This window comes from Camponotus floridanus, unplaced genomic scaffold (assembly GCF_003227725.1).
Source record: "Camponotus floridanus strain SB8 unplaced genomic scaffold, Cflo_v7.5 scaffold189, whole genome shotgun sequence".
Taxonomy (NCBI): domain Eukaryota; kingdom Metazoa; phylum Arthropoda; class Insecta; order Hymenoptera; family Formicidae; genus Camponotus; species Camponotus floridanus.
In genome coordinates, this window is record NW_020229313.1 from 298,696 (window position 1) to 315,315 (window position 16,620).

General features: G+C 32.4%; 3 protein-coding genes across 5 annotated transcripts in view; 1 reads left to right on the plus strand and 2 right to left on the minus strand.

Moving 5' to 3' along the window:
- Nucleotides 1-3,077: 3,077 nt before the first annotated feature.
- On the minus strand, nucleotides 3,078-8,263 carry LOC105249406 (fatty acid synthase). The gene is given in 11 exon segments (XM_025407788.1): nucleotides 3,078-3,394; nucleotides 3,779-3,889; nucleotides 3,892-4,035; nucleotides 4,150-4,616; nucleotides 4,724-5,555; nucleotides 5,667-6,124; nucleotides 6,127-6,359; nucleotides 6,454-6,695; nucleotides 7,062-7,887; nucleotides 7,889-8,072; nucleotides 8,254-8,263. Coding segments are annotated over 11 exon segments (3,804 nt in total). The 3' UTR covers nucleotides 3,078-3,097.
- Nucleotides 8,264-9,026: 763 nt separating this feature from the next.
- LOC105249700 (bromodomain-containing protein DDB_G0270170) lies at nucleotides 9,027-13,666 on the plus strand. 3 transcript variants are annotated; one of them, XR_003122654.1, is made up of 4 exons: nucleotides 9,027-9,164; nucleotides 9,797-9,986; nucleotides 11,238-13,519; nucleotides 13,610-13,666. XR_003122654.1 is itself a non-coding variant. In XM_025407783.1 (4 exons), the coding sequence occupies exons 2-4, from the start codon at nucleotides 9,825-9,827 to the stop codon at nucleotides 13,636-13,638; spliced, it is 726 nt and encodes a 241-aa protein (XP_025263568.1). In that variant the 5' UTR covers nucleotides 9,027-9,164; nucleotides 9,797-9,824; the 3' UTR covers nucleotides 13,639-13,666. The 3 variants fall into 3 exon arrangements, 1 of the variants encoding a protein (XP_025263568.1); XM_025407783.1 differs by having other exon boundaries at nucleotides 11,238-11,772; XR_003122655.1 differs by lacking the exon at nucleotides 11,238-13,519.
- The window catches only part of LOC105249208, a 26,359-nt gene continuing 18,896 nt past the window's right edge, over nucleotides 9,158-16,620 (minus strand). Inside the window, exon 11 of the mRNA XM_025407780.1 lies at nucleotides 9,158-9,290. Within this exon, the coding sequence (XP_025263565.1) occupies nucleotides 9,286-9,290 (5 nt within the window). The 3' untranslated portion in view covers nucleotides 9,158-9,285. The remainder of the gene's footprint in view (nucleotides 9,291-16,620) is intronic.

The window sequence follows — 16,620 nt, forward strand, 5'->3', positions numbered from 1 at the left end:
AAATTCTTCGAAAAGCGCGAAAGAATACGACAGCCCGCTTCGCCACGGGCTGGCTAGCTCGCCTAACGGTAGAGGGGCGGGGTTGGAAAGAAAAAGCAACAATCGATTGTACAAGTTGTTCAATGTCCGCATCTTTCTTCATTAGCGGCTGTTCGGGATCGCAACTGTGAGTTACGATTTTGTTTTGCCGGGACACACCCGAGAGGGTATCGCGAATTTGCAAATAACGTGATTTCGCACTGGATGAGTGACGGGATGAAATAACGTAAAATTGCTCCTTTGATTGTAACACAGTGACAGCCACACAAGAGTGGTGATAAGTTTATTGCGTAAAATACACGATATGTACAGAGTTTATGAGCTTTCGATGCGTATGCGACTCTATTTCTGATATTTGAACACGTCGAGATTCGCACTCGATCGGCGAGATCGCACTATACAATCGTTCACTTGATAAAAACGATACAAAGCGTTATCAGCTGTTCGCGTGAGAGCGAGCGAGACAGCGCTCTATCAGCTGTCCGCGTGAGCGAGCGAGACAGCACGATTCACGGTTGCACGCACGAGATTAAGAGAGACAGCGTTACATCAGCTGTTTGCGAGATCGAGCGAGACCGCACTATTCACGGGTGCACGCACGAAACTGAGAGAGACAACGCTCTATCGGGCTGTCTGTGAGAGCGAGCGAGACCGCACGATTCACGGTTGCACACACGAGATGGAGAGAGACAGCGCTCCAACGGCTGTTTTCGATACAGAGCGAGACGGCTTTATTGCGGCCGTTCGCGAGATCGAGCGAGACCGCACTATTCACGGGTGCACACACGACATTGAGAGAGACAGCGTTCCAACGGCTGTCTTCGAAAGAGAGCGAGACGGCTTTATTGCGGCCGTCCGCGAGATCGAGCGAGACCACACTATTCACAGTTCGCGTGAGAGCGAGCGAGACCGCACTTTCCACGGTTCGACGCGAAACAGAGAGAGACAGCGCTCTATCAGGCTGTCTGTAAGAGTGAGCGAGACGGCGCTCTTTCAGCCGTCCGCGTGATTGCGAGCGAGACCGCACTATTCACGGTTCGCGTGAGAGCGAGCGAGACGGCGCTCTTTCAGCCGTCCGCGTGATTGCGAGAGAGACCGCACTATTCACGGCTGCACGCGCGAGATAGAGAGAGACAGCGCTCTATCGGTCTGTCTGTGAGGGCGAGCGAGACCGCACTTTCCACGGCTGCACGCGCGAGATAGAGAGAGACAGCGCTCTATCGGGCTGTCTGTGAGAGCGAGCGAGACGGCACTTTCCAATGTTCGACGAATGAGCGGAGGCTCAATGAGAGACAGGTTCCACCTCTGACTTGTTAGAGTGGAGGCGCTCAGACGAATCCCGGCACTCGCGCTCAGAACGTTCACATGTTGAACGGAATCGGTTATCGTTCACTGAATTATCCGTTGATCCGTCGCGATATCTTATACAGAAGTTAGTCTATTGAATATAATCGCGTTTGGCACGTTACACTGTTTCAAACACGCTTGCAAAATCTCGGTTCTCGCTGCTCGATAATCCGACAATGACTTTTATAAAAATTTGTTAGAACTCTCTATGACTCTCGCAATGACTAGGTAAGATTCAACTGTGACTCCGCGGGAAAGAGCCTTTCTCCCGTATATAAGGATTTGATGGCGCATCGGATGATCCGAGTTGAGCCTATCCGGTTCAGGCACGTCGAATCGCGTGATTTTCCGATTGCCTAATTGGACAGGATCATGTATTATTCCGCGATCACGCGGATCCTGGCTGATTTTGAAAAATCACCGTACGAAATTATTTCGCGAGTTCGCTTTGGCGCGCACGGATGGCGCCAGTATTACCGGGGGTGATATTGTCGCTCGAAATTCAAGGCGAATCCTAAACAGTAATATTATTTGATTATCTCAATTTTATTATCCCACCGACGACTAATTCTACGATGACTTAATCCCACCGCTTATTAATTATACTTTAATGATATTCTATTCGTATAACAAATTTAACACGATATCTCAAAATATACGCTAATTAAAGCGTGCACGAACATTTCAAAAATTTAAAATTTCATGAAAAATAAACCTTTTAATGGATTCTCACCAAATTTAATATCAATCGTTTTTTAATAATATTCTATTGACTTAAAATTAAAAAATAATTAGTATGATATCACAAAATTTGCTGAAGTTAGAGTATAAACAAACATTTTTTGAAGAATAGAAACTGTCTGAAAATCTAAAATATATATATGTATACACATATTATTTAAATTTAGAAAAATAATAGTAAATAAATGAAAAATAAAAATGGTACTATTTTACCAAAATTGTACTGTTTTACTGTATGCCGAAATGCAGTATTTAAACAATTTTTAAGTTATAGACGTTTGAATAATATTACATACATACAGTCATATATTTTAGACATTTTTTAAAAATATATTTTTTTCAACATTTTAAAACATTTTGAACATTGGCATCGAAAATTAGAAAAAAATGTTTTCTACAAAAACAAAATTTTCTTTATAAGGAAGCAAAGTTAGAGAATTTAAATAATTTTAGACTTTTAAATAATTTTATCACTTAAATTCTTAATAAAATTATTTTATTGGTAATATGTTGTTCGAATATAAAAATCGACACAGAACAATATATTAAAGTATCTCATAGTTGATCACAATCAATTCGATTGTGATCAATCATCGATTGATTGTACTTTAATATATATTGTTTGTTGTAGGCTTTTTGTGTATGTTCGACCAATATATTATAAATAAAATGTTATTTTCATTGACAAAATGTCACAAAATATTTCATCCAAATATGTCCTTAATTGCCCGTAGACTATGATTATATTAAATGATTCACTGATATTAAAATTAGAGATTTTCTAAAAATCTCTAAGTTTAATATCAGTGAATCATTTAATATAATCATAGTGTCTCTCATTAATCATAGCTGCCACTTTCTCGTTTCTCAAGATCGTCAAGTGATTACCCTCGATGTAATGTACCTCCACTTTGTTTTGAGTTACCTTAAATATTATATATATTTCGTTAAACAAAAAGTTTTGTTAAATTTAATTTATTAAATATACATTTGAACAAAACTTTCTCCAAAATATCTTGTGTAGACTATAATCCTCTTCAATCATATGTACATGTGACAATGTAGCTTTTAGCAATATTATGGGTGATTTAATACGCGGTAATGTGGAAGGATTATATTGTCAAGCAATGATTAAATGTTTATATACTGTTGTACATAACATGTTCAGATTTATGGGTGAAAGTAATGTATTTATTGCTAAAAAATGTTTGGCAAAAATATTAAAACGCTCCTTCCAAGTTTTATATTTCTTCAATTCCTGTAAAACCTGTCGAGTTTATATATTTATATATTTTAAATGATTTTTCAAATCTTTTCTAGGTTTTTAATCTTTTTTGGTTTTATGTCAAATCTAACTTAATGTTATTTTTTGTTCTAGCTAGTACTATATTGAGTTTAATTTGACATAATAATTTATGACTTATTTACAATAAGAGAAAATAGATGAATTGTATGTGAACTTGCTGAAAGGAAATATTAGAAATAGTCCGAGCTGCAAAAAGTTAGATTTTTAATTTTGATTGTTTTCAAATGATTATTGATTAAATGAAAAAAATGTAAGAATCATAAGATGTTTAAAATATAAGACTGATATAGAAATAATATTTGTAATTAGAAATTATTTTTATGTATATAAAAAAGGAGATTTTACCTTTTCACTGGATCCTGCTTTATAAATTTCCATCATAGTAATTAAAACGTTATTTTGAAGTTCTATGTCGCTAGAATTTGATATATAATGTTCGTATACATTATTTGCACTTGATCCGGAGCGCCATCGATAAGTACAAGTTGTCCTTTAAAATTCATAGTTTCCAATTTTCTTGTTAATTCAATTGCGATAATAGATCCGAAAGAATATCCTACCATTACAAAATTTCTTCTATCTTTTAATCTTGAGATTATGTGCTATAAAAATATTATTAAAATAATTCAGCAAATTTTATGTCTATCTTACAATTTTAAATTTTAATAAAAAACAATTTTTCAATCAAAGAAACACAAAAATTACAATTAGGATACCTCAAGAAGATAGTCAATCGTCTCCGATAGTGTGTTCATAGCGTTAATATTGTTTGTGTTACATTGCAACGATGTCATCGAAAATTTAACGCTTGATGCCAAGTGATTAAATACAGTTACACAGCCATCGATTCCCGGTATAAGAAATACTTGGATCGTATTTTCTTCTTTTTTAAAGATATCTAAACAAACTTTCGTCATAAAATCTTTGTCTTGTACAATACCGAATAATTTCGCAATATTTGATTTCCTATCGATTGAATTTTCAATTTGCGTATTATTATCACCAGTGTTTGCATTGGAAATCTCATTAAGTTTTGCGAAAGTAAGATTCCGTATTTCTTGCACAGTAAAAAAGATATCAAATTCTCGTTCCAGGATTTGCTTAATTTCCACAACCATCATAGAATCCATTCCAAGCTCAGATAAAGATGTATTTTGGCTTATCTTTTTCATGTCCTTTACATCTATAAATATAAAATATATTAGATTTACTATATCTTATGAGAAAGTTTAGAGATAGTTAGGAAAAATAGTTTAACACACATGAAATATTCTGCATGCGAATACTTACTTAAAATATTAGCAACAGTTTTCATCATATTGTCAAATCTGGAAGATTCTGCTTTCTTTTCGGCTACAATCATGCTACTTACAACTGGCCGATTTTGAAGTACAAATGTATCGAGTTCGTTAAGGCAGCTAGATATCTTTTGTTGCAAAGTACCACCGATAACGAGTTCCTTATTCTCTTCTTGCATATCAGCGACAAGACCTACGTCACCTATAGCTCCCCACTGAATCGCCAGTCTAGGTAATCCATCCTTCGCCCTTTTCTCACACACTCTCTCCATGACGGAATTAGCCATGCCATAATTAGTTTGTCCAGTGTTTCCTCTACCGCAAGAAACGGAAGAGAATACTACAAACTGCCGTAGTTTAGGACAGATTTTTCTAGACAGCTTGTCCAACATTTGCGTCGCCCAGGCCTTCGATTTGAAGGATTCCGCAAAGGTATTGATGGTTTGATTTTCCAAAATGTTGTCCTTCAGCACTACGGCCAGGTTGAATATCGCATCCACCGGTGCTATCTTTTCCGCAGTTCGCAAAAGATTTTCACAATCATCACGATTGGCAGTATCGATATTTTTTATAATAATCACATTTACACCGTAAGATCTCCACAATTGAAATTTCATGCGCTGATAACCATTTTTTATCCCAGTTCGCGAAATCAGCACGACGTTTTTAGCGCCTCGTAGTATTAGCCAATCAGTTAACTCCAAACCGAATCCACCTAGACCTCCTAATATAATATAGCTTCTATTATTGAGACAATAATAACAACGATGTGCAATAACAAATTCGTTCAAAGATTGATCTTCCTCCTGAATCTTTAAAATTATCTAAAAATATATATTTATATATTAGAGAGACGTCGAGAGTAGTATTATAATATTTCAAATTGTTGTAATACCGTTGATAAATATTATAAAATAGTTATATTATTAACATACCTTTCCTATATGTTTCCCACTTGACATGTATCTAAAAACCGCTTCAATTTCTGATTTTGGAAAAACTTTCACCTGAAGTAGTTTAATGATCAAATTTTTCAAACCGTTAGCCATCATTTTGGATAATAGAGACTTATGCTTGTGATAACCCAGAAATATATTTTCTAATAGAATTCCATGAAAACTAATACCTTTTTGAAACATGATCATATCTAGAGGATTGTTAGAAACAAGATCGAATTTGCCGATCTCCAGGAAACGACCATTTCGTGCTAGACAACGAACGGACGCAATTAGTTTTTCTTCTGACAACGAATTTAACACGATATCCACGCCGTAACCATTTGTTTGCAACATTATCATTTGTTCGAAACTGGTGTCTCGAGAATTTCCAATATACTTATCCGTAATAGTCGGAAACATTCTTTTAATAAATTCTCGCTTTTCAATTGTACCTAGGTAGTAAACACCTCGCATCCCTCGTTAAGAGCTAGGTGAATAGCTGCTTGTCCAATGCCTCCAGTACCGGAATGTATAAGTATTTTATCGCCTTTCTTCATTTTCCCATAAATATATAAAGCCAAGTAACACGTGCTATAAACGCATGGGATTGTAGCAGCATCTTCAAATGTCCATGTATCAGGTATGTTCCAACATAAATCTTTGTCTTTCACAATGATGTTTGCTATACATCTAGAAAGAGCAATATTAATTAATTGATGATATAATTGATCAATTGATCAATGATATTTTATATAATAATTGCTTGAATAATAATAATATTTACTTGTTATCACGAAGTCCCATTACGCGACGTCCGTTGGTATCGAATCCTACATATTCCAATCCAAGAGATATACTTTGAAATCGTTCTTGCGACATTGCGGTCGGCAATGAATTTAATTTCGCAATAGCTAACATTACATCTCTGAAATTGATAGACGAATAAACTATACGTATCAAATCTTCGAGCCGAGAATCAGATATTTCGTGTTCCATCCAACAAAATGTACTTAGATCACCATGAACCTATAAAATATAAGAAAATATTTTAGTATTTGTGACATACTATATGTAAAGTAAAATTTTAAATAGCAAATTTCTACATTACAGAAAACAAAAATATATGTAATTATTATTAGATAAACTTGCGTAAAAGGAGATCCCGCTCGTATCTTGACTTTCTTCGTTAATAACTTTTTTAATAAACAACGACCGACGACTAAAACCTTTTGACTGTTACTCAGGAGGATGACCTTGACAACATATATCAAAGTAATACGAGCATGGTTCTCTTTTATGCAGATTTACCTATTATTGCACATGTATACATATAGAAAGTACTTATATACTATTAAAAAAACTTTGCAAATCTTCGCAAAAATATGTATATACCATTTGACAAACATAAGCGGAAGGTACAAGTTGGGCTTCTGCACGCGGTAATTGTAAATGCCTGTAAGATCCCCAGATTTTATTAGAGCGCAAAACATTAATAGTCATGTCTTTTTGTAATTGTTGCATATAAAAGGGATTTTGTAAAGAGAATTTAGGAGCGTTCTGATCTTGAATAAGTACACCTCTAACAAATTCGCCGCCTAACTCTTTTCTCAAACAGTTAATGAAGCCTAGCAAACCGCACTCAAAGTCTTTTTCTCCAACAATTATGATTCTACTGTTTTTAACAAGTTGATTCTCATCATTCAAAAGTAATTTTAATTTTTGGAGCCAATTAAAATTGTTATTATCTATATAGACAACAGTCGTCTTTTTTATCTCAACTTTTTTCTTCAAAAGTATAATTACTTCCGTATCAGTGCACTTTTCAAGAATAATATTTAATTCGTATTACTGCAAATATTTTTCATAGTTAATTATGTTGTACTTTTCGTATGTCAACAGATATCCACCTTCTCTTATGAGTGGTAAAAGTTTTTCTAACGAGATTTGTTTCGTCAAAAGATTGAATCCAACAGCTATTAACACTTTATCATCTAAAGATGCATTTAAATCTGCGATTGTAACATTTTGTGGCAATTCTGCTGAACTGAAACGACTCGATGATGTTAATAAAGTAACATTTGCCTGTATTAGTGGCATATCATTAAAAGCTTTAATTAACAGCGGAGATGATAATTCTTCCAATGTTACATTATCGATATCTTCAACTAATTCAATGGCTTTTATTTTAATGTTCTGATGATCTTCCAACGCAAGCTGCCGATATTTGGATCGTTTCGCCTAAAGAAATCTTCGCACGATCATGATGAGTTACAAATATGTGTTCTTCAATAACGGGATCCTGGATTAATTTCCGGCGAGAAATCACGGTAGCTTTAGTGCCTCGAATCTCTATTCTGCCAGATATAATCGTGTCTATTTCTTTGTATATTTGTATCGATAATTCTACAATGAGACAATTCAATCAATTATTTTATTACACAAAGATTCCATTATATTAGTGCCATTATAATGTAGTAGTAACAATGTGGTAGATAAAAAAAGAATAATGTTTTCAATATTTGATTTTAATGTTTTTAATGTATTTATATATTTAATTTTAAATTATTAATTTTTTCTAATTGACCATGAACCATACGTTTATCATCTGTTACTATGTCCCGCAGTTTTAATGAGTGAAGCGCAGGATCGATCACTAATTTTTGAATACTTGTAGGACCATATAAGTTCTTACCCAGTGAGAAATGAATGATCGAAAAGATATGGATTTGATGTCGATTCGATCAAATTTTATCAACGTGGATGCAGTACATCGATATTTTTCATATTTCGATGACTTCTTGATGTGTTGTTATATACGACACATGAGCTATATTGTTTACATAAATTAATGTAAAATACATTTTTTAATATAAATATTAATATTATTATAGGGATGCAGTACATCAATATTTTTCATATTTCGATGACTTTTTGATGTGTTGCACATATATTATAATATAATATATACTGCTAATTTTATGCACTCGATAGCATTATAATTTCTATAATTCATCTATAATTTTTTATGCAAATTTTTACAAGGATTCATATCGTCTGCTTTAGTGCACATGCACTAGAAAATATTTTGCAACTGCCCAACACTCAACACTGCGTGCTGCGTGGCGGTGGCAGTGTGATCAGTGTATGGCAAGATGGCGAGTCGTGATTGTAGTGCAATAGTCTTAGCCCGTATTTTACTTCTTTGTCCGAGGCCGAAAGAAAAACAAGTTTGCATTGATCGTCATCTTGATTAATACGTCGCGTAAATACATATATATATACGGTATAAAAGTCAGAGGGAGAGAGAGAAAAACTGCACCAACAATTCGCGCGAGAACGTGTCGTGCGGTGTCGTGGTTAGATTCCCCATTTTTCGTAGAAGAAAAAGTGAGTGGTTTTGTGCAAAAACGCAAGGACGAGGAGACGTGTGACCATCGCGAATTCGGCGTAAAAAACGAAGAAAATACGTATTTAATCATCTTGCATCGACCAATGGTGAGTATATCGTGTCTATTCCCGAGAGGGAACGGCAGAGAACATAAAAATCAACCGAAAAGTCGTTAGCCCGTATTGCTTCTTTGTCCGACGGTGAAAGAAAAACTCAAGTTTTCACTCGTCACCCTGTTGATTAATACGCGGGATACGTCGCGAAAATACATATAAAATATATATTATACATAATACATGAAAATACATATTATACGGTATAATTGATAGAGAGAGAGAGAGAGGAGAGAGAGAGAGAGAGAGAGAAACTGCACTAACAATTCACGCGAGTCGTGCGGTACGTGTGTCGTCGTTTTATCTTTACACTTTATCTTTATAAATTTTGTAGATTTACGCGTTTTCAAAATTTCGGATTGATTGTTTTGCAGCGAAATTTGAGAGAAACGCGCGCGCGTGTGTATATATATATATATATATATATATATATATATATATATATAAGTGTATTTTTTTTCGGTACAATAATAAATACAATAATAAATACGACAAATGGCTGTTTTGAGAGAAACGCGCGCGCGCGTATATATATATATATATATATATATATATATATATATAAGTGTATTTTTTTCGGCACAATAATAAATATAATAATAAATACGACAAATGGCTGTTTTCAGATATCACACCTGGTATTGCTCTTGATGTATGCCTTGGTGTGCTTTTATTATTCAGTATTCACAAGCAAATGCGGCAAGTCTTGAAAAAGAAGATCCTTCTGGTATCTATCATAACATTATTATTATAAGGCAACAAGATTTATTACCACTTTCATTCCCAAAAATTCCTTCGATAATGGATGAGAAACCTGTAAGTATTGCTACTAATATAATAACTTACTTTATTTGAAATGTAAATGTCGATTTAGAGGTTAACTTTATAACAAATCTTATTTTCATAAAAAGGACTCTTTATTTAACTGAATTTAGGTTAACTCTTTCTCGAGAGGTTAATCACTACTTAAAAAATGTAGTATAATAATTGCCATTTTTGGCAGTACAATATATTTTATTGCTTCCGTTACTATATTGTATAGTTAGTACTTAATGCTGGTTTATTCTATTATATTTTTGGTTGTGATATACGGTTTCAGAGATACGTTCTTAAAAAGACAAAGATATAATTATTTAATTGGACTAAATTAATTGACATTGGTAGAAACGGACATTAGTCATTCGCACCCCGATATTTTTTCTCTTGTTTCCTTCCTTCTCATTGAACTTTTTATAATTTGTACGTTCTATTTCTTTCTAGCAGGATGTTCGTGCAATGTAAATTTTAAACATTAATAAGAATTAATTTTCTTAAAGTACAATCTCATTTTGAAATATATTTGTACCAGAAAATTATTCGTACATTGTTCTCACTTTGGAGAATCAGAATATTACAAATTAAATAAGGAAATAGGAAGGAAATAAAGAAGGAAAAATAAGAAAATCTCGGCTTAGCCACTCGCGCCCCGATATATTTTTCTTATTTTTCCTTCTTTATCTCCTTCCTATTTCCTTATTTAATTTGTACATTCTGATTCTCCAAAGTGAGAACAACGTATGTATAATTTTCTGGTACAAATATATCTCAAAATGAAATTGTATTAAGAAAATTAATTCTTATTAATATTTAAAATTTACATTGCACGAACATCCTGCTATGACTCTTAGCCTTTTTTCCTAACACTCGTTATTTATTATAATACATAGAACTTTTTATATTATTAATTAATTTATATTTTAATTGTTTATGTAAAAAAGAATCTAAAATGTGTTGCTTATTTATTGCAAAGTATTGCTAATGTATTGATAATTGTATTACTTGTGTTGCTCGTATTGTCTATTTTATTGCAACTTTTACCGTACTGTGATAATATATTTATAAAAAAAATGTAATGATTGCTACAGTGATTAACTCTACACTTTCTATTGTTAGATTTATATTGTTAGAATGTAATTTTATTTTTACATTTAAACAGTCTATTTAAACTATTATTTTACTATTATTTTATAATCATTTTAAATCTTTTATATTATTGTAATTATTATTTTTTTAAATTTTTTTTTTAAGAGAAACTTTCGAGCTTTCAAGAGAGCATTAAATCGCAAGGTAGAGAGAGAAATTGCCAAAAGGACAAAATTGGAAAGAATAGCGTCCGTTCTTTATAAACGATATGGTAAAAGTGAGAGCAATAACGAGAGTGAGAATGAAAGTGAACATATTGTCAATCAATGCTATATTATCAATGCTAATCATGATAAAAATAATGATGTTACCGGAGATAATAACATAAATGTTTTTAATTGTAACAATGATGAAGATGATCATAATGAAAGTGATAATCTTGAAAATAATGAACTATTAAGACATGATGCTAGTAATAGTGAACTGAGTATCGAAAATTTCTCTGACAATGAGAATTCCAGAGTTCATGACACAGAGTCTACTCATACTTGCACTGAAAGTGACGTAGAAGGAATAGGTGTTCAAGAATTGGTTTCAAGTGATGAAACAGATATAGAAGAAGAGCAAATACATTGTCTACATATAAATGAGATAGGCCAATATGTTGCTATAAAAATAAAAGAATGGGCATGCGAAGAAGGTATGTTATCAATGCGTAAATTGCAATCATTGCTTTTAAAACTTCATCCAGTATTCCCAAATCTATGCCTTACTTACAAAACTCTTTTGAACACTGTACGCAATATACAATTGATTCAAATCGATGATGGTGAAATCTGGTACAAGGGTATTATTTTTAATTTAGACTCCATGAATTTAAATGATTATCTGGAGCGATTCAATAAAATTGTGATTGATATTAATATTGATGGTCTGCCTATATCCAAAAGTTCCTCGAGTAAATTTTGGCCTATACTAGGAAGACTTGTATGGTCTAAAAATGAACCCTTTATTATCTCGATATATAAAGGAAATAAAGATCCTAATATACAAGACTTTTTACATTCATTTGTCAGAGAGATTGAATATTTACAAGAAAATGGATACATACGTAATGGCATTCGATACACATTTTCTATAAGGCATTATATTTTAGATGCCCCAGCTCGCGCAAAAATTAAATGCTGTAAAGATCACGTAGGATATTGCGCATGTGAAAAATGTGAAGTCATTGGCGAATATATTGATAATAGGATGACCTTTGTTGAGCTTAACGAGCCTTTGAGGACAGATGAATCATACAATAATCAAAAGCAACCATATCACCATACTGGTCACTCACCATTGGAAAAAATTGGAACTGGCCTAGTATCACAGTTTCGTCTTGATGGAATGCACTTGATTTTCCTAGGTGTTATAAAGAGATTACTTTTGACTTGGAAGATGTGCAATGGGCCGTGGAAATTGCATCGGAATACTATTGCAGCTATTTCTTCGGAATTAATATCATTGAAACCTTCATGTCCTCAAGATTTTAATAGACCTCCAAGATCTCTTGCAGAAATATCTTTTTATAAAGCTACAGAGTTCAGAAGATTCTTGTTGTATGATGGAATATTAGTACTAAGAGATTATTTGGATGAAAACATTTACAAGCATTTTCTTCTTTTACATTGTGGAATATATATCTTAAGCAGCCCTGTTTTAGTAAAATCTCATTGCAAATATGCAGGTCAATTGTTAAGGACCTTCATTAAACATTCTGTTGTTATTTATGGTGCAAGATTTGTAGTTTATAATGTCCATTCTATGTGCCATTTAGAGGAAGAGTGTCAGCAACATGGCCATCTGGAAAACTTTAGCGCATTTGTTTTTGAAAATAAATTGCAAGGTATAAAAAGATTACTCCACTCTGGTTATAAACCATTGCAGCAGGCTGCTTATCGTGACTTAGAAAAAGGACCACAAAATGTAATTCTTGAAAATGAAGAAAATCATGTTTTTCTTTCTATGCAAAGAAATCATCCTGTTAATGAAATCATTAATGGCATCCAGTATAAAAAAATTACAGTGAATAACATTATATTCCAATGTAACAATAAAGATTCATGTTTTAAAACTGTTGATGGCGAAATTGCCATTCTACACAATATTGTGCAAAGACAAGACCAAATATATTTTGTAGGCCATTTTTTTTCTCAAACTGGAAATGCATATGAATATCCTTTGTCTTCAGTTGAACTTGGTATAGTACGAGTATCACATTTGAGTATGGAAAAGCAAATCGTTTTATTAACTAATATTGCAGCAAAATGTTGGCTTATGCCAGATGGAAATTCATTTGTTTGTGTTCCTCTTTTGCATACCATTCCTTTATTGAAGTAGCTTAAAATATTTTTAAAAAGATTATTTCTCTCATCATTACAGCTGTATTGTTATACTTTTAGGTTCGCTATTTTTATAATTATATACATTTTTATGTTTGTTCTTTTACGGTATATGGCTTTATTTTAATGTATGCTTAACATTTTTTTCAGTTTGTTGTGTTCAAATTTTTAACTCATAAAGGCCGCGAGCTGACACAAGAAGATGATGAATTTACGACGTTGGCCGTACGGAATGGATTACGGATATAGATGAAAATATGGAAGCAAAAATCAAATGGCCTCCTTGCAATGCAGGGAAATTTGTCCAAAAAGAATTACCTGCATCTCCAGATTGGATAGAAGAACGTATAATTATTAGAAAATTTTATGGTAAGTACAGAAAACACAAAAACTTTGCTTATGTGATTATTGCTTCTTTATAAAGGAATCATAGCATATTTATGTATTTTTTCTTAAAGATTTATGTCTTATATTCTTTTTTATTCCGGTTTTCCATACATTGTATTTCTAATTTTATAGATGCACGCATTAATGCCATAATTTCGTGTAAGGGAATCATAGATGATTCAAATTATGAAACAGACAAGGAATTTGGTAAGGGTATGAGAAAGAAAAAGAAAAATTGTTTTTTTGATTCATCAGAATCAGAGAAGGAATCAGACAATAACAAATGTCCCGTAAAATCTAAGACAATTGAAAAAAACAACAAAAAACAATTCAAAAAATATACTAATGTCTCAAAAAATATAAAAAAGATAGCGCCACCTCCTTCTATTTCTGCATCTTTTTGTAAAAGTACATGCATGTTATCACCAGAAAGGCAGTCAAAAACAAGACAGCACATAAAACAACCCAAGTTACCGTTAAATATTAAAATCTCAGAATCTTCAAAGCAAAGCCATACAGACACTATAAATGTTCTCAGAAATATAAGGGAAAAGAATAAAGAGTCAGATAAAAGAACGCAATTATTTGAAAGGTTAAAAAAACATGGACATGAAAAATTACATAAATATGAAGAAAAGCTGCTTTATCTTCTATGCAAGAAACTCTACAAGAACAAAATATATATGAGATACAAGAAGCAATTATACTATCTCCTTTAAAAGAAAAGGAAACTCCACAGAAGAATGGTACTGTAGATAAATTTATAATATCTAACTGAGTAAAAAATTATCTGTTAATAAGAGTATTATTTCAGATAGAAGCTTACGTTCTCCGTTACAAATGCTTAGTCCAAATTGTTGTAACAATAGCAACAAATCTTATTGTCATTTATTTAAAACTCCAGAGAAAAATAATAATTCCTCTCCATTAAAAAGTTCAGAGACAGAAAGTTATACCGCTTATCACTTAAGTCCTAGTTTATTACAGCAGTAACACGTAAAGGAAATGAAAGTAAGCAAAATGCATGTTTAATATAAAAAAATATATATTACTAATTGTAAGATAACTGTTGGATCTTACTGTCATTTATTTAAAACTCCAGGGAAGAATAATAATTCCTCTCCATTAAAAAGTTCAGGGACAGAAAGTTATACCGCTCATCATTTAAGTCCTAGTTTATTACAGCCAGTAACACGTAAAGGAAATGAAAGTAAGCAAATGCATGTTTAATATAAAAAAAATATATATTACTAATTGTAAGATAACTGTTGATCTTACTGTCATTTATTTAAAACTCCAGGGAAGAATAATAATTCCTCTCCATTAAAAAGTTCAGGGACAGAAAGTTATACCGCTCATCATTTAAGTCCTAGTTTATTACAGCCAGTAACACGTAAAGGAAACGAAAGTAAGCAAAATGTTTAATATGGAAAAATATATATTACTAAAATAACTGTTGGATATATTTTTTAAATATTAAATAATATATCTCTAAAATAACATTTTTTTTCTATGATTAATTTCAGAAGATTCATCACTACAAACTATGCTTGCTAATTGTATTTATAAATTAGATGAAAATATGAAAATTACAAAACAAATTAACAGCAAAATGGATATTTTATTATGAATCAAGAAAAACTACACCGTTATTTACTCCCTGGAGAAAAAGTTGTTAAACGCCCTAGTGGTCTTCCATCTTTTCCAGTTGAAACTGAGCATGAATTGAATCAAATGGAAGAATTTCTTAAAGATGATAACAATTTATCAGCAGCGGTAAGTTTAGATCAATAATATATATTAATATTTTTTTGAAGCCAACTGCACAACTGGTTGCTCGGGTAATTGCGGGCAGTCAAAAATAATACTTGTGGCCGTGGCTAATTAATTTTAAGATAAAAAAGATAATTTTTAGATAAAAATAATTTATAGAAGAGAAGAGTGTAACATGACAAAAGAGAAGATAAGTTACAGACGGAATTTATATCAATTTATACCATACAATTTATTTAAAAAGAAAATTATTAAAGAAGAAAATTGTGTCCACCAATGCTCTTAGTATCGCGTGTTGCCTATGCAAACAGCATTATTGATGTTTTTTCAGTTGTACAGGCCTGGTTTACATTATTGTGCACGTTTAAGTTATAATTATTTTATTTGACAAATAATTTTCTATTTCCAGACCTTTTATTTTGCAAAATTTATTGACCCAAAAAGCATAGAAAATTCTGTCAGAAAATTGCTATCGAAAATTTTAAGTAACTCTGTAGCTAACAATTATAATTTCCATGGTACACGAGGAAAACAAAGATTTAAAGATCTTAAGATATGGGAACTAGTACAAGGTAAGAATTTATTGTTGTTAATATTCCATTTTGTTTCTTAGGTAATACACGTCATTTTTATTTTTGATTTATTTTGTATTAAGAACTATACTGCACACGTAATTTTATTTTGTCATACTTATTTATATTTTTATTTTATATACTTTTTGTTTGAATGTTTAGGTGCTCTAATGACACGCTTTGAAGCAAAAGATTTAACAGTATGTGACAAAGTTGCTAGTACTTGGCTTGCAAATGCAACCATGGCGTAAATAACATGATGGCAGTGTGTAGAAGAGAACTGATATCTACAATCAATGCCTAACGATGAAAGAAAAGGCAATCAAAAGTCCGGTTTTAGGTCAACTATAGAGAATTTTCTTAGGCTGTGCTCAACGCAAAATTGTTATCAACGCTGCAAATGTATTTTATACGTAGGTCCTTGGCATA

Coding starts and splice junctions, on each gene's coding strand:
- LOC105249700 (XM_025407783.1), top strand. CDS start 9,825: ATGCCTTGGTGTGCTTTTATTATTCAGTATTCACAAGCAAATGCGGCA. Junction 9,987..11,237: donor CGATAATGGATGAGAAACCT/GTAAGTATTGCT, acceptor TTTTTTTTTAAG/AGAAACTTTCGAGCTTTCAA. Junction 11,773..13,609: donor AGAATGGGCATGCGAAGAAG/GTATGTTATCAA, acceptor CATTTTTTTCAG/TTTGTTGTGTTCAAATTTTT.